Raw genomic sequence first — 24,507 nt, 5'->3', positions numbered from 1 at the left:
TATGTATTAACCAATAATGAACGAGTTCCTGCAGGTAAAAAAAAAAAGCAATTCCTTCGGTCTTCTTCTTACTGTTGTAAAGTACTGTTATCACACTGTTGCGTTGAAATTTAGGCGACCAGATATGTATGAACCAGTAGAACCAATGAACGATTTCTTGTTATTAATGAACAATAATTACGATTTGTTTGACCTGGGTACGGACTAATTGTTACTTCTTGTTCATTCGTGTCTAAATTCAAGTAGTATACCAAGTTTTGCAGGAAGTCTGTAAAAGTTGTGATTGCTCTTCAAGTGGTCCAGTTCTTATTAGTGTTTTTGCACAACTCTAAACCAGTCAAATGGCAGATATATCTTTCAGCAAGGACCGGGTACTAGTGTAAGTTGTTTTGCGGAGTGGTAGTGGGTAAGTAGTTAGGCCAGAGTGGGGTCCCTCTGGTACCGTCAGGCGAGATCAGTGTCTGTGCGAGCTGACAGCAAGCCACAGGATGTAGCTGCTGCGATGTCTACACCGTCCCTGCTTATCGCCGCCTTCCTCGCGTATTTGAGGTAACTATTTTCTAATCTAACAACTGTCAGCTCCTACAGCTAGTGCACTTATTTCTAAAATGAATACATAATCTCAAAAAAAAATCGATTTTTTGTTTACAGTAAATATAAATTTGGGCTTTCCCTGAGTCTGAAAATGTGTACCATGTCGAAACTTGATGTGCTTAAGAACGGTGCTCTTAAACCTCGTTTGCGAAAAAAACATAACCCGTTTATCAAACGTTTTTGATAATTTGCACTTTTGCCTAATTTTTCTAAATTGAAAAAATAACAATATCAACCCCTAGAGAGCTGTAATACATTTGACTTCACTAATAGAAAGAAAATTATTATATTTTCCACAAGATGATGATGGTTCTATGCAAATTACTAAAAGAAATGATATTCTATTGAAATAATAATAATTTTAAGTTACTTCATCACTATCTTTGTACCTATTCAAGCAATAATCTGCCCAATTTCCGAAAAGATTCTTCAATAAATGTACTTCAAATCCACGAACTTTTTTGTTCTTATCTTTGTTGGGCTAGCTAAGGACGTCTTTACATCCCTAAAAGCATGACGTAAATATACAAGTCATAGAGGGTTAAAGTAAGGAAGAGATATTTTTTAGTTTTGTATTTGCAAAATGAAAAATAAAATAGAGGATTAAAAATTCTTAGAAATAAAATAAAAATAGTAAATCTAAACTGATAATTGATAATTTTCAATTGGGAAAAGAAAACATACGTTAATTGTTTTAGAAAAAAATTCTGTTTTATTATTTATACATTTTTTAACCCTTGCTTAAGTTTTTTACTGTGCAGACTGCTGACAGTTTCTTTATTTTATTTGAAGCAAATCATCTTTTCCGCATTTACATTTCTTTTGACTCAATTTTTTTGAAGGTGCACTTGTTTACGACCAACCCTTGAAATAAACAAACAAAGGCGGCTTACATTTCAATCAAATTAATTGGGAGAACATTACAAGAAAATTGTCAACTTGTGGCTTAAAAAATAAAAAAAAGAAAGATCAAAAAATTGTTTTTCGCTAATCTATCTTCACTGTTTATTTCAATTTCTTAAGCTCAGAAAACTTAACTTGGGTAATATATTATCTGGCATTCGTAAAATTCTAATAAGGCTATTTAGAATCATTAAATTGTTTACGTTCAATTCCAATCTTCCACCTGTTTCCAATCTAACAATTTAATTAGGTGTAGAATTAGGTCATAAATAAATTGACTTATCACAATCTATCTTAGTTTTATAAGTGGCTTTACGAATTATAAGACTTTTATAATATAGGGTTGTCTGAATATAGGGTTGTAGTATTGCGTTTGTTTCTCTTTATCAAGTATTTTACGCTTTTACCTACTAGTAAACAAGAGTTTCTTGTCAGTTACTTTGTTTACTTTCAATTTATGCTGTATCACCTTATAGTCGATTTGAATCAAATAACTCGGGCAGTTTTGCGTTAAACCTGTTAAAAATGGAAAGGGTCAGGTAGAAGTCAATTCGAAGAGAGACAAGAAATAGAAATCATGTGAAATTCACCCTTTGATTCAGCTGAAAAATACCTCTCTTTGGTTAATCGTAAAAAAGTACTTCTTTTATCGAAAGAGGTCCCGTGAAGATCGGGGAACTGGCAGTAGTTCTCCCAACGCTCCCAGATGTTCTGAAGTTGGCTTTACTAGATGAACCAGTCACACCATGGGAGCAAAAGAAGCCCCAGGAAGGGGGAGCCGGAAGTAGAGGAAACCAACACACCTTATTCCCTCAATGCCTCTCATGGGATATATCCCCCGTCGAGTTAAACGGTATCTGGTTACTCTCTCTTGGACAACCAGAAGGGATTAATCCTTCATCATTAGTTATAAAGTTGGTCAGGCAATGAAATCCGAAATGAGACAGGGAATAAAAGTCATATTTTCTGTTCAATAAATTCTTAAAAAATCGTGGCACACCAGTCGCAGAACTGTGCACAAATGCAATAAAAATGCATCCAGATTTAACATCTACGTAATATTTAGACTTAAAAACGTTGCTAGAATTCCAAGATTGAATTTTTAAATATTCATTTAACTTTGAAATTGATTGTGTTCAAGTACTTATTAAATGATCGAAAAATTCTATTTCGGTGCGTTCAGACACTGATGGGAAATCATTCAAGCCTAAATTGCCTCACTGAAACATTTGTCAGAGACAGGGGTCATTAAAAAACAATTTACAGTTGTAATGGCCGAAATTAGTTCTAGTATTTTTAATTTCAATCTTAAACTTCTTATAATTCGATTTCAAACCTGTCCTTATAAAGTGGCTACAAACTTGTACATATCCATTAGTCTCGCCTCTTAATGTATTTTTGATGCATTTCAAACCGAATAAAGGTGAATAATGGTAAATAGATTCTGGAATAAAAATCTCACATGCCTTTTCTGCTGTATGTTGCTAAGCTTGCTTCTGCGGTGTATGACAGCGCTATCTGTCAGTCCTGAGGCTCTTTATAATCTATAGATTCCATCAGCACACCACTCAAATAATTTTTTCTTTCTTTCACCCTAAAAAAAAAAGAGATAGTGTTGTGAGCGTATCAAAAAGTTGCTATGCTAAAGCTGAGGTTATCAGCTAATGTGGTTTACGAGAAAATCGTCAAAAAAAAATTACAAAAAAGTTGCACTTCGCAACTTTTTTTTAAGTCAGGATTTTAGATACCCTTTAAGATGTAGGCTGGATAGATTATTCATTAAGCAAAATAAACACTTGCTTAAAGCATCAAGAAGGGACACCACAGAAATGTTCAAAAGCTGAATTTATAATGATCTATGCATCACATGGTATAGTACTGCAAACGGTATAGCTGAGAATTCGCAAAATAGGTTCTTGCGTTAAAAGTAATTTTACAATAATAACAAGAGCATTACGCAGTTTTATTTTTATAATTGGATTGCAATATTTATGTTTATAAAGGATTCAAATAGCGAGGAATCGGTCCAGAACAAAAAACAACTCCGTCTTTTTTTGCTAACGTTTCGGCAAATGTACTGTCTTCAGGGCATGACTATGTGGATTGGTCGAGTTACAAAAAGAACTTCTTTTTTTTGTTCCCGACTGATTCCTCGCTATTTGTATCCTTAATATAAATATTTTACGGTCACTAAATTCGAATACAATTTAATAATTATGTATGTAATTTTCTTTTCTTCTTACCGCTTTTTGTAACAGCAATGCTAAAAACTTTTGCTATATTTAAAGTTCTCTTTTTCTTTTCAGAATGAAATAATTTGGTTTTGTTTTTATTTGAATTCTCTCATAAATGCAATGAACTCAAGCATAAAAAAAAAAGAATCCAACAGAATAATTTCTGGAGAATAACTCTGAAGAAGTAGAAATACAAGGACACTGTACGGACTTCAACTTTGTGATGGGAGAGTTATAATTTTAGTTTGCATAACCATATAATTTTCCAAAAATTACTTTTAATATATCTAAACTTAGGAAAATAGCAGGTTGTGTGTCAGTAATAATTCTTTAATTGTAACGATAGGCAACATTATAACACGATAAAAATCTGTAAATGCTACAAACCTATTACAAGTGTTCATATAAAGAAACATACAATTAACTTGTAGATCCATCACCGCTGTGGACAGCAGAGCAAAACAAACAACGGTCACATCTCGCTGCTTGTGAACACAATAGGTGTTACTCTCCACACAGCGTGACCATTTTCTTTTCGCTGTTGACACGAAAATTCCCACAGCTACGAAAGCAACAGTTTTCGTTATGTGACCACCGTTATTCTATAATTCTATATTGAAAGAACCAAAGAACATATTGAACTTTCCTTAATATATTTCAAAGAAAAGAAATAGAGAAAGGAGAACAAATTTTCGAAAATAAATTTTTCGTAAGTACATATAATTATAAACAATTAAATAATTCGAAGACAGAGGATAGAGGGATATAATTATAATGCAAAACAAAGAAACTACTAAAGAAATGAATTTTACCAGTTACAAATTAAAAAAAAAAAAAACCTGTTTTTTATTTTGTTTTTTCGTTAATTTTGGCAACAAAAGCCAATCCCGCAATTGTTCCCTGATTGTGATCGATTGTTCAACGATCTTTTGATAGCATTACCATCGTCGTATTTGTGTGAACGTGTTACCGAACGCGGTGACTTACGGCTGTTTTTGAGTAAATTCGAGCCTGATATTAACAAACTTGTTAAAAATAATCAGATTCATCTTTCGAATTAAATTAGTTTTAAAATTTAAATTGAAATGTTTTATTCAATTTGAATGAAAGTGTTTCTAAATATTATTTGTAAAGTTTCGTTTTATTGCTCTCATTAGAACAGTCTCAAATATTAAGTTCCAACTCAGAAACAGGATAAGACTCATATGGTACGCTATAATTAATTTAATTATATTGATTGTGATTTTTTAAAATGTGGTAAAGTTACAAATTTTAGGGAGCGCTAGTAAATAATTGATTATCAATGTGGGCAGTAGACGAAATAAGTTTAAGATAATTGGTTTTAGAGTGTCAAACGTCTTAAATGCCATTGCTGTGATTATTACTGACATTTTATTATTTACTAATAACATATTATTGCCGGAGTAAATTTCATTAAAAATTTACAAAAAGCCAGATTACTTTGAAAATTGCGTCAAATGAACGTTATGTGTTAGTATTAATGGGAGAAGTATGGGCTATGTTTCCGAATGTGCCTGCTTTTAATACTAGTTCTGTTCATCAAGATTAGATGTTATTTATGTGAACTCTTTTGTTTCGATTGTGTGTGGCCAAAAAGTAGGTTGGTTAATGTGAGTGACGATTTGACTGAATGAAATACTAAATTAACTTAATTGGTTTTTATGAGATTTGTTTGAAATAAATAACATTTAGAGCCACTAGCGATCTGTCACGGTAGTCAGCAAAAAAGTAACTTTTAACGTGGTCTACACTTTCTATCTAGTTAAGTTAAAAAATATTAAGTTGTAAAAGACTGTTTTGAGTTTTTCACAATCCTATTTTATTACCTATTAACTTTATGAATAATAATTGTCCATGGGGAAAGGTTAAGCCTTTACGCTATCCTAAGCTCCAGTGTTGTAACACAAACCTGATACTATAACGAAAATCAATTCCGGATTTGTACCGCCTACAATTCACAGGAATCCGAACAAAGGAAATGAACGTTAAAACTTTTAATGGCGAAGTTATTAACGTTAAAAAAAGATTTATACTTTCACAATTCATTAGGGAAATAACCATTTTAAGATGTCCTAAGAAGCACAAAAAAAGAGAAGGATTTTACAAATCGTTTTATAGTTTTGCGTGCTGTTATTGATTCATTCATGGATCAATAACAAATAATCGCTGGATGAATGTAATTTTTGTATTTAGTTTAGGTGCCACCAATGGTTGTGATGATTAAACTTTTGGTCAAAATTCGACAGACGTAAGTAGTCATTGTACTGAAAGAATTTTTCGTTTTTTGACTTTTGTATGAAGCTTATTCTCAGTAATATGGTTTTGAGTGGGTTTCTGAGGTACCTGTTACGTCACGCATACTTCAACAGTATTAATATTATTTAAAATAATGAAAAGTCAAAGTTGGGTGTTTTTCAACGTTACAGCTTTTTCGTGCAGTTTTTGACGATCAACCCTTATACAACTGTCCTCGCCGGACAGTTTTAATTAATTTATCTTTTTAGTACAACTTCTAAGAAAATTTACCGATGCAAATTGTGATTAGAAAAATCTGGAGGATTATAAGCGCTAGATATTTTTCATTATCAATATTAAGCACATGATTCTGTGTAAAATCATTCCATGAGTGGAACGATTGTGTGAAAGAGAAAGAAGTTGCTGAAGTAGATGGAAAAGAGGATGCTGAAGAGGAGAAATTTGAAAAAAAAGAGTGCAGAATCTATGGAAGAAGAACGCTAGCTAGACGGAAATGATGCAAACGCTGATGACTTTCTGGCAAAAGCTGTTGAAAATGGTTGGTAACGCATTGTACCCAGCTATGTCTACAAAACTAGAATCTGAAACACGTTGGGAAAGCTCGTTCCCGTTGTACCGGAGCAACTTTATCAATAACATAATGACGGCAGCGTATAATTTATGGTCGAAAATTAGAAGTTTTTCGTTTTGTAATAGAAACAGTCGTATAAATAATAAAGCTATAAACGTTCATTATCATAATGTTTAACAATTAACAAAGATAGAATCACTTACTTTCAATTACAAAATTATCTTTGAAATATTTATCCAATTTAATAAGTACTATACTAAATTTATTTCCCTTATTCGTGCATGTTGTTCAAACTTAAATCTATTTCTAAGTTTAGATGGAATGTCATACTAATAATTTTTTTAAACCACGTCATATTTTGTTGAATCACTGCAACGTGATTCATCTAAAAACAGATTTGTCTTTATAATCCTTAACTTTATTCCAATCTGAGCTATGTAACAAAATGTATATTTGATTTTTTGTGTGTTACATAAAGTAAAGTAATCGCCCATTTTTTTTCAGGCGAGGCTTAACGTCCAACTACCCAATTAGGTGTCGTGAACGGGGGCGAATGCTCATACTTGATGGTGATTTTCCATTCACAAAGCCAAGCTTTTAACCTCTAGACCAATATCCGCCCCCATAGAGACGATAATAATAGTTTAAAACTGTTCGGTAGAACAGTTGTGTAAGGGTTGGTCACTAAAAACTGCACGAAGTAGCTTATTGTAGAAAAACGCTCAATATTGACAATTTTTTTTTAAATATAGGATATCATATCCTCGTTTGAAAGTGTAATTTTTCGAAACAACTTAAGATTTAATATATTCTGAGAAAAATATTGCCAAAAATGCGTAAAAATGGATATTTTTGAAATCACAGAAGTTAATTTGTTCTCTTTATACAGGCCAAACTTATGTGTTACAAAATATTCTGGCTATATATTCCCTTAATTACAAAAATGATATCAGTTAGAAAACCGGAATACGATCTCGAATAGTTCATTAATATTTCTTATATTGGTTGAACATTTTGAACCAACTTATTATCAATAGTCTGAATAGTTTAATTGAATAAAGGTTACAAGTATGACTACATTTTTATAAGTTGTTACAACAATGGAACAAAAAAATTACATATTTAATCAATTTATTATGAGAATTGATTAACATATAGTCATTTTTATACTATATTTGATTCAAATAAAAGAACGATTTTTAGTTTTCAAAACTTTTCAAAACGCGTCCGATTAAACAAATATGTTGACCAATGTCAACCAGCAGGAACGTAACTTTATCGTTCATACACAATTTTTAACCATTCAAACAAGTCATACCTTAATATCTTCAAGAGAATTGAGTGTCACTGTTAGCTAAAATGGCCATGTGTTATTGTGGGTATTAGTGAACCTCTTTATTATTATAGATGTGTATTTACGAGGGTCGTTTGAAAAGTCCGTGCAAAAATAAAAACTACTTAATTTTTTGGGGTAAACCTTTTTTATTTTTCAACATAGTCTCCTTTTAGGCTTATACACTTCGTCCAACGCTGCTCTAGTTTGTTGATCCCTTCCGAATAATAGGTTTGTCCAAGTCTGAAAAATAGCCATTCGTTTCTGCAATCACCTCCTCGTTTGAATAAAATCTTTTTCCCGCCAGCCATTTCTTCATATTGGGGAACAAATAGTTGTCCGAGGGAGCCAAGTCTGGAGAATAGGGGGGATGTGAAACGAGTTGGAACCCTATTTCCATTAATTTTGCGACCACAACTGCTGAGGTGTGAGCTGGTGCGTTGTCGTGATGGAAAAGGACTTTTTTGTGGGCCAATCGTGGGCGTTTTTCTTGCAGCTCGGTTTTCAAACGGTCCAATAACGATGAATAATATGCACCTGTAATAGTTTTACTCTTTTCCAGATAGTCGATGAGGATTATTCCTTGCGATTCCCAAAAGACAGTCGCCATAATCTTTCCGGCCGAAGGAGCGGTCTTCGCCTTTTTTGGCGCAGATTCCCCCTTGGTAACCCATTGTTTAGATTGTTCTTTGGTCTCAGGAGTGTAGTGATGTATCCATGTTTCATCCACAGTGACGAAACGACGCTTAAAGTCCTGCGGATTCTTCTGGAACAGCTGCAAACCGTCCTTGCAACACTTCACACGATTTCGTTTTTGGTCAAGCGTGAGCAATCGCGGCACCCATCTTGCGGATAGCTTTGTCATGTCCAAATGTTGATGCAAAATACTATGTACCCGTTCATTCGAGATGCCCACAGCACTAGCAATCTCACGCACCTTCACTCTTCTGTCATCCATCACCATATCATGGATTTTATCAATGATTTCTGGAGTAGTAACCTCAACAGGGCGTCCAGAGCGTTCAGCGTCACTTGTGCCCATATGGCCACTCCGAAAATTTTGAAACCACTTATCAACTGTTCTAATCGAAGGTGCAGAGTCACCATAATGTTTATCAAGCTTCTCTTTAGTCTCCTGAGGCGTTTTGCCTTTCATAAAGTAGTGTTTAATCAACACACGAAATTCTTTTTCGTCCATTTTTTGAAAATCACTCGACTTCCTCTATTCAAACGAATGCCAAACACAAAGAAATAGACCGATCTGGCTGAAACTTGGTGTGTGTTCTTCCAAGAGATGCTACTAACTAAACATAACCTCGATACGCGCCAGTGGTGCTATCTCTCTGACTTTGCACGGACTTTTCAAACGACCCTCGTACTTAATATCACCAAACGTGACTGTATTCTGGCTATTCAATCGCTTGATATCAATGAATAAATACTAAGTTTAGTTATGGGGAAGTAAAAGGCTTCTTATTGGCCTGTTAAGAACGGATATGGTTGGTTTTAGCAGGTCCCGGATCCGCCAGTTGGTTCAGTTGTTCGAGTGGACATGCGAATTTAGCGTATCATCTTTTTAAATGCGGCCTTACCCAGTCTCGCCAAATTGTGCTGGCTGTGGTGAGTTCGATGAAACTGTGCGGCACTTTGTTGAGTTATGCCCAGTTTATTCTGAAAACTAGATTCCTCATCTTCGGAAGGTCAAATGTCTCCCTACTGGAGATTCTAGCATCTGGTAACCTTAACGAACATTCTAGGTTTATTCAGTACACTGGGCGATTGTGTCGTCATGCTCCCTAATGTCCTGTTACTACTTTATTAGTTTATTTGATTTAGCATCTGGCAAACTTTAGCCGGATTTGTTTTTAAACCCCGGTATCTCTTATGAGATGAGGGGTGGGCGGGGAACAATGGGCATTTTGGATTTTCTGCGTTCCTTCCCCTTTCTGGTGGAACCGCCCGTCTTAAGCAATCTAATCTAAAAGTCTTCTTAGGCCAGGGGATGTCAAAACATTGTAGCCAAAGAAAACAGATTCGGAAATCTCAATTAAAACAATTTATAGAAAAGTAAATAAATAACAAAATGGAGAAAATAATATAACCTTGAGAATTGGAGTAAGAGAAAGTTAACATCATGATTTTTTTATATAAAAAAAAAGAACCAAATTAAAACAAGGTAACCCAGAATGAATGGGTAATGCTTGCTCATGCAGGATGCACGCCATACAATGATATTGTCAAATTATTGTGGTACACAAAGTAATACAGGAAACAGTTCCCATTGTCTGACATTTAACTAAACAAAATTCATCCAATTGAATACAAAAAGATGAACAAATGAAAGGACACAAGATGGGAAAGTTTGAATAACTAATAACTTTGTATGAAAAATATTAACACTTTCTCTTTTTGCAATTTATAATTCTAATTGATAGAATTTGTTTCAAGGGCTTAGCCAAAAGAAGGAATAACTGTGTGCCAAAGAATATCGAATATGAATGATGATGGTCAGTTCTATCAACAAAAATTTTCCACCATTATGACGAAAGGGGACAGACAGACATATGAAATGGTGGTTCTTCATAAAAGCATAGGCGAACACTGGCAGGCGTGGCCAGTTAATAAGACGCTAGACACCCCGATTGACCTTGGCATGTAGCTAGAAATGGAAACTCTGCTAAGTTCTCCCACCCTCTGCCCAAAAAAATGATAGTTGTTAGTGTTTTCGTTTCAAGAATTTCGTCAAACACCTAAAAGAACTTCAAAACGGATACAGATACTTAAAAATGAAAACTGTTCAAGGTAAACAATACCTTCTCTTAGTATAGCAAAAGGAATATGGAAAGTAAAATAGCATGATTTCGATTTAAAAACTATTCTGAGAATTCGATTTTCCAGTTTAAAATGAGAAGAATAGGGGGGGATTTCTGTAGTTTTATTAGCCGATTGACGCAATCAAAAATATTTCGTTTGTACAAGAAATTGCTTACAGCTTTACTGTAATTTTAGCTATAAAGTATCTTCTTATTTATTTAAGAGAGCAGATGTGCCTGAAGGTCTACTATATTAATTATATATATTGAGAGGTGTTATCGGAGAGTTGGATCTTGGAGTTTGTAGTTTCCAAATAGCCGTGCAGAGAGACCACACTCCTTTATAGACAGCTCTGAACATCGTCCGACCAAGCTTCTTGTCTGATTCTTTTGGGGGCACTAATTTATAGCCGCTATACGCAGCTAATAATTACAAAATTATACCTGCTCTATTAACAGATAATTTAAACGGCTTATTGTTATTTCAACGACAAGATTAGAATTATTAAATCTAATTAATTGCATTTGACAATATATTATTGCAATAAAATAGTCCAATTATTCAATTGAAATTTGTTATTTCTGTTTTGTAACATTGTCGTTTCTAATTTAAAGTTTCGACCAGAATCTGTTAACTTGCCTGATGCGATTTATTTTTTGTAGTCTCTCAGGAAATTAAGTTGTTTGATGCAATAATATCAACTATACACTGCTTTATAATTCAGAAATCTGAGCTCTAAGATATTTGAACTTAGTGAATAGAGCTCAACTTGGGTAATTCAAAAACTATTTGAGAGTACTGCAAATATTGCAGAAACTACATTAGCGCATTCTGGTGGCCAACAAACTAAACTTCGAGAGTTGTTGATTGATTCAATTAAACATATTACTCATATTCCGAATTATCACGCTTTAAATATTGCAAATAATAAATTTTATATTATACAATAAATTATTTATATTTACAGCCATTTTAAAGAAGAAAAGCGTAATTTTCAACCAACTTTTTAAATTAAATCTTGTTGCTTCCCGACATTTTCAATTGTGTGTCAAGTCCTTAAATAATCGGGAGAATATTTCTATTTTACCTTAGGTTTAAGACGGTAAAAGAAAGCCAATTTTTGTAAGGGGGTGTTGGACATTAAGTTCGACATCCCCAACAATTACTAATGATAAAACAAGCACTTGCTAAATTATAAATTAGCATTCGCCAAACTATAAGAGAGCAAGGAGTACAGAGTGAACCCCTTGAAACTCACACGACTATCTCTTTCTAACTCATAAAGGTACTTCGGCATCATATTTAGTTTTTCAGCGACCAGAGTCTGTCCCATTTTTCTATTCATTAATTATCAAAAGTAGATTTAATTTATTGCAGTTTCATTAGTTTAGTTTTTTTTGTGGAATTATGGGACTGATTTTATTTTACTTCCGGCTAAAACTAAGGATTTTATATATATAAATCATTTGTAAATAAAAGACAATTCTTCTTCTTCTGAAGCTATAGAACTATGTGTAAGTAATGTACAGAATGTTAAGAATATGTTAAATAGTGAACGGCAAATATTGTAGCAACTACATTAGCGCAGTCTGGTGGCCAGCAAACTAAACTTTGAGAGTTGTTGATTGATTCAATTAAACATATTACTATTATTCCAAAGAAGCACGCTTTAAATATTGCAAATAATAAAATTTCTAAGTAATATACAATAAGTTATTTATATTTACAGCTATTTTGAAGGAAAAAAAAACGTAATTTTCAACCAACTTTTTAAATGAAATCTTGTTGCTTCCCGACATTTTCAATTGTATGTCAAGTCCTTAAATAATCGGGAGAAAATATCACGGGATATATATGTTTGATAGGCACTATGGCCAATTTTTGTAACGGGGTGTTGGACCTTAAGTTCGACATCCCCACCAATTACTAATGATAAAATTCTCACTTGCTAATTATAAATTAGCATTCGCCAAACTATGTGGGAGAGCAAGGAGTACAGAGTGAACTCCTTGCAATTCACATGACTATCTCTTTCTAACTCATAAAGGTACTTCGGCATTATATTTAGTTTTTCAGCGACCTGAGTCTGACTCAATTTTCTATTCATTTATCAAAAGTAGATTTAATTTATTGCAGTTTCACCAGTTTAGATTTTTTTGTGGAATTATGGGACTGATTCTTTTTTATTTCTGATAATTAAACTATGAGGGAGTAGATTGGAAATTCAATTCTTTTTATTTAAGTTGGAGGATTGGTAGGTGAAGGTGTCCTGCTTCGTTTGTAGAAGAATCGGAAAGGAAAAATTAATAAGCTTGAAGGATCAAATCAAGGGGGCACCGACCAAAAGATTTGAAGCTTGAAAGACATTATTTGCAAGCATGGACGTGGTTAGAGGCTTCATTTTTATAAATCGTGACTCGTGGAGTTACACTCGCTGGAAGGTATAAGAGTTTTGGTAGAAGTCGGTCACGGATCGCGCCACTTAAAGAAGTTGCCAGTGAAAAGTTTAAAAAAAGCCAAAGGCGCCCTACTAGTAGCTGATTGAGTTAAATTTGGAATGTCATAAAAATGATGAGCAATTAATTGCAATCGTTTCAACAAGATTGGGATAGCATGACGCAACGGATGGGCCAATTTACATTTTTGATTTACTACCTATCTACATGGTGGAGGTGTCCTGTTACGGAAGCATCTCTTTGATATGTAGTTAATTGTCTTCCAAGATATTCGTTCACACCGCTAAAAGCGACATTCTAAAGGCCTAAGTCTACTGCTCTCTTTTAAACGCCGACTTCCTTAACACGGACACGATAGTTCCAATTTTGTAAGACATTTTTCAAAGTAATTCAACGCTTCGGGCTAAATAGTGTTTATACAATCTATAATTTGTCTCTTTTTTCAACTTTTCTGAAGAGCGTGATTGAGTTGTGGACGTATTAGATTTTAGGAAGCACAGTTTTCAATGAACACATGAACAGGTTCCCTTGATGGATTATAATAGAGAGTAACGTTGACGATTATGCTGGGGAAACACGATATAAAATCATAGAAAATTAACACGAAGATGTCTATCCTCTGTAATTCTCATATTTGTGGTTTTTTTAAATGACATTCGTCACAATTTGTATTTTTCAACATTTTGTAAATTCGGATTTTGTTCATTAGTAATTATTTACATTTAAAAAAATATGCAAACAAGTTAATAACAATCATTATATTATCCAATAGAAAATTTGTTTTTGCTACATTCAAAGAAGCACGTTCTGAATCATGCGGCAAACGAATTATGCATCGAATTAATTACCGGTATAAGAGACTTGGGCTAATCTCTCCTGTTTCTTACGAATTTGAAAGATCTGACATGTTCGATGATTCCATAGGCAAGTAACATGTTTCCGAAATGATGCCTTTTATAAAAGAAGAAGATGCTGTAATGGAAAGCACAATGGAGAGAAGAAGCGACAGATTAAAAAGGAATAAAACACTTGTTTCAATTGCTGGTCTACGAAAACATTAATATAACAGAGTGTTTTCATATATAATACTATACAATCAAAAATAATTAGCAGAAACTGATTACTACCAATGGTAAATTGGTAGTAATTGCAAAAGTGAACGTTAAAAAATGTGTCTCCACATTTATTTTTTTTAAATCTCGGAAATGATCACAAAAATATGTTCTTCCGTTGACAATTCCAATTCGAAACACTGCACAATTGTGGCAAATCTTCTTTCGAGACTGTTCAGAGCATTTATTTCTGTTGTCTGTCGTAAGTTAACTAACCTTTTACCATTAAAAACATAAATGTTGAACCAAAAAATAATATGCGATGAATAGTGCGGCCATATTTATGTGCGAATATATATAGCAAGGAAGTTGGGCTCTATCTGGATGTTGCATAAACATGGGACAAGTCTGGCCTCGAGGCGACCACCCTCGCAGAGGATGCCCCAAAAACCGGTTAGCCAGAACTAACAGCCAAAAAAAAAAAGCCAACAATGATACGAACCCAATAAAACATATCGGACTTAACTGCGACTGAGAAAATCATTATGAAAAAGTCAAAATTTGGGGGGAGGGGTCTCTTCAGTAATTAAGATTTTTTCTGTAAAAAAACAAAAATCTGATGTGTCTCACACGACTCGCTTCTACTGCCCCTGGATCAATGGCTATACAGGGTGTTCATTTTAAGACGGCTCAAATGCATTTCATGCTTAAACGGTTGTGCTGAGCGAAAAATGGTAGACGAAAAATTTGTTGCCTGTCACCTCTAGTTTCAGAATATGTGACTTGATTTTAGATTCCTGCCCGCATATGCGGCTGACGCGCTACCAAAAGTAAAGGTTTGCAGTTGACCCCCATTTTCGTATACACACTTTTAAAGAGTATACAAAGTTATGAAAGAAACCGGAAACCGCAATTCGATATCTTCAAAATTAAAGGTGCTAGGCCATTTCAAAATCTGGTATTTATTAATCATATTTCAATTTTTTAACTTGTTATCAAAGAGAAAGAAGAGCACGCGATAGGTCATTTTTATGTATTTTTTTCATCCCCTTTCTACTAAAAATATTGCCAAGGCAGTAAAGCTAGTATTTTTCTTAATATCGGGAAATAAGTCGTTTTCCTAGTGATTTTTCTAAGAAAAATCAAATGTTAAGAGCTTTAGATGTTCTTAAGCATACACAAAATGGCTAAAAAATAATTTTACCTCTGTTACAAACAAGAAGGTTTAATAATTATTTGGCAATTTGGTGAGAGTTGCGTTTAATTACCAAAAAAATTGGAAACCTCCTGCCACATATTTAAGTGATCAATATCTTTCATATAAAGGATCAAACTTATTCCTTAATTTATCAAATAATGCACTTTACTTGTGCAGCATGTACTGTGCCTTCAAAGGTGCCTCCTCAGATACAGAGAGCAGTTGATAACCTCCTGGCTAACCTTTTTTGCGTGCTCTTCTTTCTCTTTGATAACAAGTTAAAAAATTGAAATATGATTAATAAATACCAGATTTTGAAATGGCTTAGCACCTTTAATTTTGAAGATATCGAATTGCGGTTTCCGGTTTCTTTCATAACTTTTTATACACTTTAAAACTGTGTATATGAAAATGGGGGGGTCAACTGCAAACCCTCAATTTTGGTCGCGCTTCAGCCGCGCAGGAATCTAAAATCAAGTCACATATTCTGAAACTAGAGGTGACAGGCAACAAATTTTTCGTCTACCATTTTTCGCTCAGAACAACCGTTTAAGCATGAAATGCATTTGAGCCGTCTTAACACCCTGTATAATCAGCATAAATTTTGGGGAGTGAGATAAAATTAGCTTTAGAATTTTAGTAAAAAAAGAAATCATGTTGAATTTCAAGCTAAATTTTTAGAAATGCACTCAGCATAAATCACAAAAAGGGAATAAGGAAGCCTAAAAATTAAGTTTATAATTGTAGCCTTGCTGGTTGATAGATTGGAAATGTATGCCGTTTGCTAATAGAGAAGTAGAGTCTGCATTTAGAGGTGTGTCCAGTTCGTTTTACAAGAGTACACACTAAAATATTCGGGCAAAAAACAGTTGCAACTCCTTAAACTGATATATGTACACCATCTAAATGAGCTCAATCTGCAAAAATCTTTTTAATTTTCATTTAAACTATTTAAACTTATTTGGGTATTCATTTGTCTTTGGTCAGAATAACTCACGAAATCACGGTAACTTCAATTCCATACTTAGTTCAGGTGCCTCCAGGACAACCGACAATAAGTTTTTGGTCAAAATCAAAATAATTAAACAAAGTTTGAGTTAATTTAATTAATTAAAACTGTCCTATAGGACAATTTGTATAAGGGTTGATCGTCAAAAAAGTGCACGAAAAAGCTGTAACTTTGGAAAACACCCAACTTTGACAATTTTTTTTCTCTTTTTCTATGAAAGATAAAATTCTCAAATTAGCTTTATAATATAGCACAGATCCTCCTTTATACGAGGGTCGTTTGAAAAGTCCGTGCAAAAATAAAAACTACTTAATTTTTTGGGGTAAACCTTTTTTATTTTTCAACATAGTCTCCTTTTAGGCTTATACACTTCGTCCAACGCTGCTCTAGTTTGTTGATCCCTTCCGAATAATAGGATTTGTCCAAGTCTGAAAAATAGCCATTCGTTTCTGCAATCACCTCCTCGTTTGAATAAAATCTTTTTCCCGCCAGCCATTTCTTCATATTGGGGAACAAATAGTAGTCCGAGGGAGCCAAGTCTGGAAAATAGGGGGGATGTGAAACGAGTTGGAACCCTATTTCCATTAATTTTGCGACCACAACTGTTGAGGTGTGAGCTGGTGCGTTGTCGTGATGGAAAAGGACTTTTTTGTGGGCCAATCGTGGGCGTTTTTCTTGCAGCTCGGTTTTCAAACGGTCCAATAACGATGAATAATATGCACCTGTAATAGTTTTACCCTTTTCCAGATAGTCGATGAGGATTATTCCTTGCGAATCCCAAAAGACAGTCGCCATAATCTTTCCGGCCGAAGGAACGGTCTTTGCCTTTTTTGGCGCAGATTCCCCCTTGGTAACCCATTGTTTAGATTGTTCTTTGGTCTCAGGAGTGTAGTGATGTATCCATGTTTCATCCACAGTGACGAAACGACGCTTAAAGTCCTGCGGATTCTTCTGGAACAGCTGCAAACCGTCCTTGCAACACTTCACACGATTTCGTTTTTGGTCAAGCGTGAGCAATCGCGGCACCCATCTTGCGGATAGCTTTGTCATGTCCAAATGTTGATGCAAAATATTATGTACCCGTTCATTCGAGATGCCCACAGCACTAGCAATCTCACGCACCTTCACTCTTCTGTCATCCATCACCATATCATGGATTTTATCAATGATTTCTGGAGTAGTAACCTCAACAGGGCGTCCAGAACGTTCAGCGTCACTTGTGCCCATATGGCCACTCCGAAAATTTTGAAACCACTTATAAACTGTTCTAATCGAAGGTGCAGAGTCACCATAATGTTTATCAAGCTTCTCTTTAGTCTCCTGAGGCGTTTTGCCTTTCATAAAGTAGTGTTTAATCAACACACGAAATTCTTTTTCGTCCATTTTTTGAAAATCACTCGACTTCCTCGATTCAAACGAATGCCAAACACAAAGAAATAGACCGATCTGGCTGAAACTTGGTGTGTGTTCTTCCAAGAGATGCTACTAACTAAACAACCTCGATACGCGCCAGTGGTGCTATCTCTCTGACTTTGCACGGACTTTTCAAACGACCCTCGTAACTGTATTTTTTTTGCAGCAACCCAGAACTAATAAATTTTGAGAAATTTGAGCTTATAAATTTAAAACATTAGCAAAAAATTGGAAGTTGTGTTTTTGTTATGAGAATCAGCATTATTAGAATGTTGTGTAGATAATGAAGAAGATGCTTCGAAGAAAATTATTATTTTCAATTCCCATTAGGAAAAACTAGTTCTGAATGATTGAATATTACTTGTAAGAAGTAGTTTTAATGCATTGTTGCATTCAGTCACTCGCTGCATCCAGTCAGTCAATAACTGCACTACCAAAGGAATCTTGCCCCGTTCAAGATAGTTATAAAGGAAACTTAACTATGAGCATTCCATTTTAGGCAACCAACAAACCAGATCTCTAGACAAACAGGTCATAGCTTTGCCATCTATATCTTCACTCAGTTAAATATTACTTTCCGTTACTCTTTGCAAGAAGAGGAACTGTTGCTTACGTGCAGTTCCCATAATTTGTGTGCTCTGTGGTTAATAAAGATTTTGAGGGCCTTTGACCTACTTTTTTTTAGTGATCAGCAGCTTAACTCAAAAATAGGGAATCCAAATTTTGTATTTTGTTTAGGTGCTACTATAAGTGGCGTACTTCTCATTTATAGGAAATTTTCCCGTATCTTATTAACCACTAATGAGAGCATTCATGATTATCACAAAATACTACTCTTTATTTTTATCTTTAAATTATGTGCACTAAGTAGGCTTACCGTACCTCCATTTTGTGTTTAGGACAGCCTCAGATCAGCTAGTTCAGTTAAGGATAAATGAACGTTCAGTAAAATCCGATTTTTAAAAGAAAATTGGTCGATTAATCATACAATAATTACAGTAAAAGAAAGCCTTATGGAGTGTTCGCACTTGGATAGCTTAGATAATGATATGTCCGTCTATTCTCACAAAATTACATGAGTAATCAGACATGGCCGTAATGACTATCATTAACAGCTCAACATGCTGAGTTGAAGGTTACAGATCTTCAACACTAAGTGGCAGACAGCTATGAAGTTACGAAGCTATCAAATTACTAATTCTTTCCACTCAATTTCACAATAAACCTTGCAGGATAATTCCACTAGTCTAGCTAGCTCGCAGAATCATTGAGCTAATTAGACTGTAGACAGACTTGCCCATTCCTAGAAGTGGTGCTTTTCCATGACTATTACCTTCTTCATGGTTTCAACTTTAAAATTAAAATCTTCACCATTACTTCCAAATACTCAAAATTATTTAATAATTAAGTAGTTAAACATTATTTTTAAAAAGTATACCTTTTTAATTGGTAAATTATCCTGAAAAGAAATTAAATATACAAGTACAGATATCTGCTTCGTGCAAATCTTCGATTGGACCGGAAATAGCTTTTTGAGATTTTCTGAGAGCTACCGTCCTCTTCGCCTTTATTTCATATAGCGCTGATGGTAAGCTAGTAACAAAATTGATCTTAAAATTAGGAAGTTGATAGTACGGGCCGTTTTCATCTACGTCAGTGGTTCCCAACCTGGGGTACGCGTACTCCTAGGGATACGCCAAAAAAAAGTTATTATGGCGGAAGATATAAATTTTTTTTTTTTTGGCATTGGCTTCCGCCATACAGCCAGCATCGTCTAGGTGCATATCACTAGAATATCACTCACTCTCCATTCTTACCTACAAATACATTCGCTTCACACATTCATCATTCTACTATATACTGCTATTTACATAAACTACTGCTAATGGATGGAGCAGCACTCTGTGCTCCTGCCATCCTTATAGCTTAACCAAAATTAAAATCACCGTAATCCTTCTCTAAGCATTTTCTTCCATTCATTCTAATTCGGCTATAGCTTTTAAATACATTCATATTTCATTGCTAGCTCTGCTATCGACTTAAGCACATAAATGTTGGTGGAGAATATAATGTCTTCGTAGCGAAATGGTGCATCTAAATACCTGTATATATCGTCAAACATTCGTTTCCTTTCTACCACATAACGTGGACATATCATTATTACATGTTTGAAATCCTCCTCCTCATTGCAATCTACGCAAAGAGGAGAGAGGACCTTTTTGTTGATCCTGTGAAGATACGATCCGCACACCGCGTGGTTCGCTCTCAGCCTGCTTATTGTCGTAACAACCCATTTATTAGTGACAGTTCCCTTAAACCATGGTTGTCTAGGTAACTGATCTGCCATAGTTTTATATAAAAATTATACAGATATATTATTAATGAGAAAAAAATTATATAATAAATTATTCCTACAACTTATTACAAAATTATTATAATAAAACTGAATAACATATAAATTTACGAGAATTAAGTACTCATTCGATACTGCAGTATTTTTTTTAAAGTAAATATATTTGTATATCAAAAATTATTAAATGATTTCTTGAAAATGTCGAAAAAATGTTGCTTTAGTTTTGACTAATATTACACATGGCCCGCATATAATTTACTCTTCTACTTTATTAAAGCTTTGCTGTTTCAATTTACGACCCCTGCAATAGTTATTGGTTTGAAATGTTTACCTATTCATAGATGATTTTTTTAATAGGAACATATCATATGTACATGTTCTTTACAAGACACATTATATTCAGATTGTTTTGCTGTTAATTTAAAGTTACAATACGTAAAATCAAGAATACGATTATTTATTTTATATATGTTATATATGTTAGAGGTACACACTAAGGAAACAATCAGGTAAAGGGGTACACTAATGAAAAAAGATTGGGAACCGCTGATCTACGTGGTTATTTCAAACTGTAAAAAAAAGGTTTACCATACATAAACAATTTATCTTGGCGATGAATGTGCATTATTTTTAATTTTAATTTAATATAATTAATGAACCGAAAGTTATAAAAGATCCAATTGTTTTTCCTCAACTAATAATCTGTGAATTAACGCTAATAGTGGGTGTTGACTGAAAGAAAGCACTCTCTTTACCGACTGTTCAGGTCTCCCAGGGTAGGTGTTTTTTTTCTATTCTGTATCGGCTCAAATTAAATGCTATTTTAGGAAACTTAACTAAACAGTTCAAAGATAAGCTAACATTTAATGAAAAATGAGTTGAGATTTTGATTGAATACTTGATGAGCACTTTAGAACTTCGCTAAAATCACAATTTTGGTTAAATTCAAGCGTCATCACAGGAATACGTTTTTGAAGCACATTAGGTTACATCATGAGTGAAAGTGAGGTTATTTCAATATTACAGAAAATTCGAAAATTAGAATAAAAAAAAAGAGAAATTAAAAATTCAAATTATATCTAAGTTACCTTCATTAGGTATACTATGAATACTATTATACAGCACTTAATGGGTGTAATGTTTTAAAAGAGGCTGTAAGATGGGCCCGACACAGGGTCGAGTAGAACCAGTGTTCTTTTCTTAGATAGAATTAATTCATTGACGAGGTTACTAAGCGGCTTAATTAAATATCAGTCTAAAGATGTAAACAAGCCGACCTGTCTTCAGAGCTTGTAACCACTTCTCTGCTCAGAACCGTTGGTGTTACTTTCACTAACTACTCCTGACATTGAGCTAAATTTTAAACGAGTGCAGTACTTTGGGTATGCAGTTTTTACTAGGAGTAAGTGTAAACAAAATCTGGTGCGATCTCTTTATTTCTCTTAATGCAGTTATGTTAATTCTAATTGGCGTAGTAGTAAGTAGTATCGTACAAAGTAGGAATGAATTCATCAAAGGACTGTCTAGAGAGACAGCTATTAGAATGCATTTGAGTTTTTCCAATGCCCATAGAATGTAAACTATAATATAAAAAAAAACACACTGTTAAAAACTGAAAGTAATACCTTAAAGCTACCATGCCAAAATTGAAAATGCCAAATATCAGACTAGCTAGATAAAAAACAACGATTTTTGTACAGTTTTTGACAAATAACTTTTATACAACTGACCTAACCTCCAGTTTGAAGTATTACAAATGGCAAAAAGCTAGATAGGTTTACCGGAAAGCCATTCGAAAAAGATTATTTTTGTTTAGCGTAATGATATATAAATATCAACGTGTCAAATGGCGAAATAATAACAACGACAGTCCAAGTAAAATACTTAATAAATTTTTCTCGAAACCTATTAGATCTGGGTTGTTGCAAAAAAAAATTACAGTTATAAAGGAGGGTTTGCCCTTTATTTTAAAGAAAATTTGGGAATTTTATCTTTTATAGAAAAAGAGAAAAAAATTGTCAAAGTTGGGTGTTTTTCAACGTTACAGCTTTTTCGTGCACTTTTTGACAATCAACCCTTATACAACTGTCCTACCGGACAGTTTTAATGAAGTATATCAACTTCAGACTAGTAAAATACTCTCGTTTAGGCATCATGTTTTATCTACTAGAACGGTTTAGAATTACGCTACAAATTGATACTAAACCATAGCTGGATGTCATTATTATTTAGACAAAATATGTGTTAAAAATTCCTATAAATGCAATAAGTGTGACAGTCATCGAACTTTTATAGCAAATTATTGTAGTTTGCAGAAAATATATAGAATAATGCACGTTTGCTGTCCCCTAACAATTAACCCGTTTAGTTACAGGACTCCATAGGAAATATTCCATAGGTTTCAAATCTGGTGAATGAGGTGGCCACTGAATTCCCACGTGTCGATATAACATGCCCATCAAATTGCCTATCGAGATATCTCTTTACATGCCTGGTGGTATTATATCGACACGGGGGGCGATTCAGTGGCCACCTCGTTCACCGGATTTGACACCTATGGACTATTTCCTTTGGGGATACCCGAAAAACAAGGTGATTATTCATAACTTTTTTCTTACTTTCCTTATTTCTGCTTACCTAAAAGCATTTCTAAATCTAGGTGCATCAGAATCAAGCCGCAATCGCATCTGTAGATGAACTAAAGCCAAGAATAATAGATGCCTGTAACTCGGTTAAATTCGAATCTATTTCTTTGGCAGGAAAGAGCTTGTCTATGCAACTCTAATGGTGGAGGCCAGTTCGAGCATGATCTGTAATATTAATGAGGTGTAAAATTTATAATAAAATAGTACTTTTCTTCTTATTCAATCAAAAAAACCATTATAATATTATCATTTTGAAATTTCTTATGAGAATCATGTTTTCATTCATAACTTCTAAAATATCGCTCACAGAAAAAAACCGTTCGAGTAAATTTTTCTTTAAAAAAATAGAGGAATCTATTTCTGAAATAAGAACCGCACCTTCTTGTTTGAAAAAATGAAGTTGGTGCCTGTATCTCGCTTCTGGAAGCACCGAAAAAACATTTACAAATTAAATTTGGATTCCTAACAAAAAAACTAAGGGAACACGTATTTTTTAGTTTTTTTCTAGCTATCTTAGTTTCCGAGAAAAAGTCGTTATCCATATAGCTTGGGGACACCCTGTACAATAAATAGCCTTTGAAAAATAACGGAGTTTTTAATTATTGTAAATGTACAAGTATAGGTGAAATTACTGTTATATTTTACCTCTTATTCGCCAGTCAAAATAACCAACCAACCAGCAGACAGACTGTTCATTGTTACAGTTGTTTTTTTTTTTCTTTTATAAGAATGTCTCTGTGGATGTGAGATGAAAATAATCTCTTATCTGCTGGCAATGTGAACTTGCTCTATTGCGGAATGTATCCGGCTATATATAATACAATAATGGTGTACTTTTCTTATGTTATAAATGACTAGTCTATTCCAAGAAATGATTCAGAACCAGTGTAGAGCGTGTAATATACAGGAGCCAGCCCCATTGTTCTTTGATTCCAGCTCAGATTACCAGAATAATTGCCGTTGTTATCCTTGTTTGGATCGGATTGTAAGTCAGTTTGAATTCTTCTCTTACACCAATTTACTCATTCTAAATGTGGAATATTCACAAACTATACGTAGGTTTTTCATAATAAGATAACTGAATGAAAAACAAAACGAAATAGAAATAAAACTTGCTAGCTAAAATGGCTACATAATATTTAACAGATGCTTTAAAAAGTTTGCGTTACTTCTATAACTTCTCGTAATATGTAACTGCAGTTGCAAAAAAAGAAGAAGCTATTTTGGGAACAGAACCCGTTTGATGATGTTATCTATTCTTATTTTTGGTTTAAATACAGGGTGTCCCAAGCTATATGGATAACGACTTTTTCTCGGAAACTAAGATAGCTAGAAAAAAACTAAAAAATACGTGTTCCCTTAGTTTTTTGTTAGGAATCCAAATTTAATTTGTACATTTTGTTCCGGTGCTTCCAGAAGCGAGATACAGGCACCAACTTCATTTTTTCAAATGGGGAGGTGTGGATTTTATTTCAGATATAGATTCCTCTATTTTTTTAAAGAAAAATTTACTTGGACGATTTTTTTCTGTGAGCGATATTTTAGAAGTTATGAATGAAAACACGATTCTTATAAGAAATGTCAAAATGATAATATTATAACGGTTTTTTGATTGAATAAGAAGAAAAGTATTAAAAATTTGACTCCTCATTAAT

The 24,507-nt window shown here is 33.9% G+C and overlaps 1 protein-coding gene and 1 long non-coding RNA gene across 3 annotated transcripts in view; one reads left to right on the top strand and one right to left on the bottom strand.

Annotated features, from left to right (window-relative positions):
- Positions 1 to 385: 385 nt before the first annotated feature.
- Wnt2 (Wnt oncogene analog 2) overlaps positions 386 to 24,507 on the top strand; it is a 32,888-nt gene continuing 8,766 nt past the window's right edge. The window contains exon 1 of one of the 2 annotated variants that reach the window (XM_074143621.1): positions 386 to 549. In XM_074143621.1, the coding sequence (XP_073999722.1) occupies positions 503 to 549 (47 nt within the window). In that variant the 5' untranslated portion in view covers positions 386 to 502. Of the gene's footprint in view, positions 550 to 4,702; positions 4,940 to 24,507 lie in introns of those variants that run through there. The other variant, XM_074143623.1, reaches the window with a different exon arrangement.
- LOC141462048 (uncharacterized) lies at positions 1,281 to 4,285 on the bottom strand. Its single transcript, XR_012463089.1, has 3 exons — positions 4,119 to 4,285; positions 2,964 to 3,091; positions 1,281 to 1,458 (listed from the first exon to the last, which is right to left on the bottom strand). It is a non-coding gene; the product is annotated as an uncharacterized lncRNA (long non-coding RNA).

This window comes from Rhodnius prolixus, unplaced genomic scaffold, assembly GCF_049639745.1.
Source record: "Rhodnius prolixus isolate KJV_2025 unplaced genomic scaffold, Rpr scaffold_12, whole genome shotgun sequence".
In the NCBI taxonomy this organism is placed as follows: Eukaryota; Metazoa; Arthropoda; class Insecta; order Hemiptera; family Reduviidae; genus Rhodnius; species Rhodnius prolixus.
The sequence above is the reverse complement of the archived record's forward strand: the minus strand, read 5'-3'. Positions and strand labels throughout refer to the sequence as shown.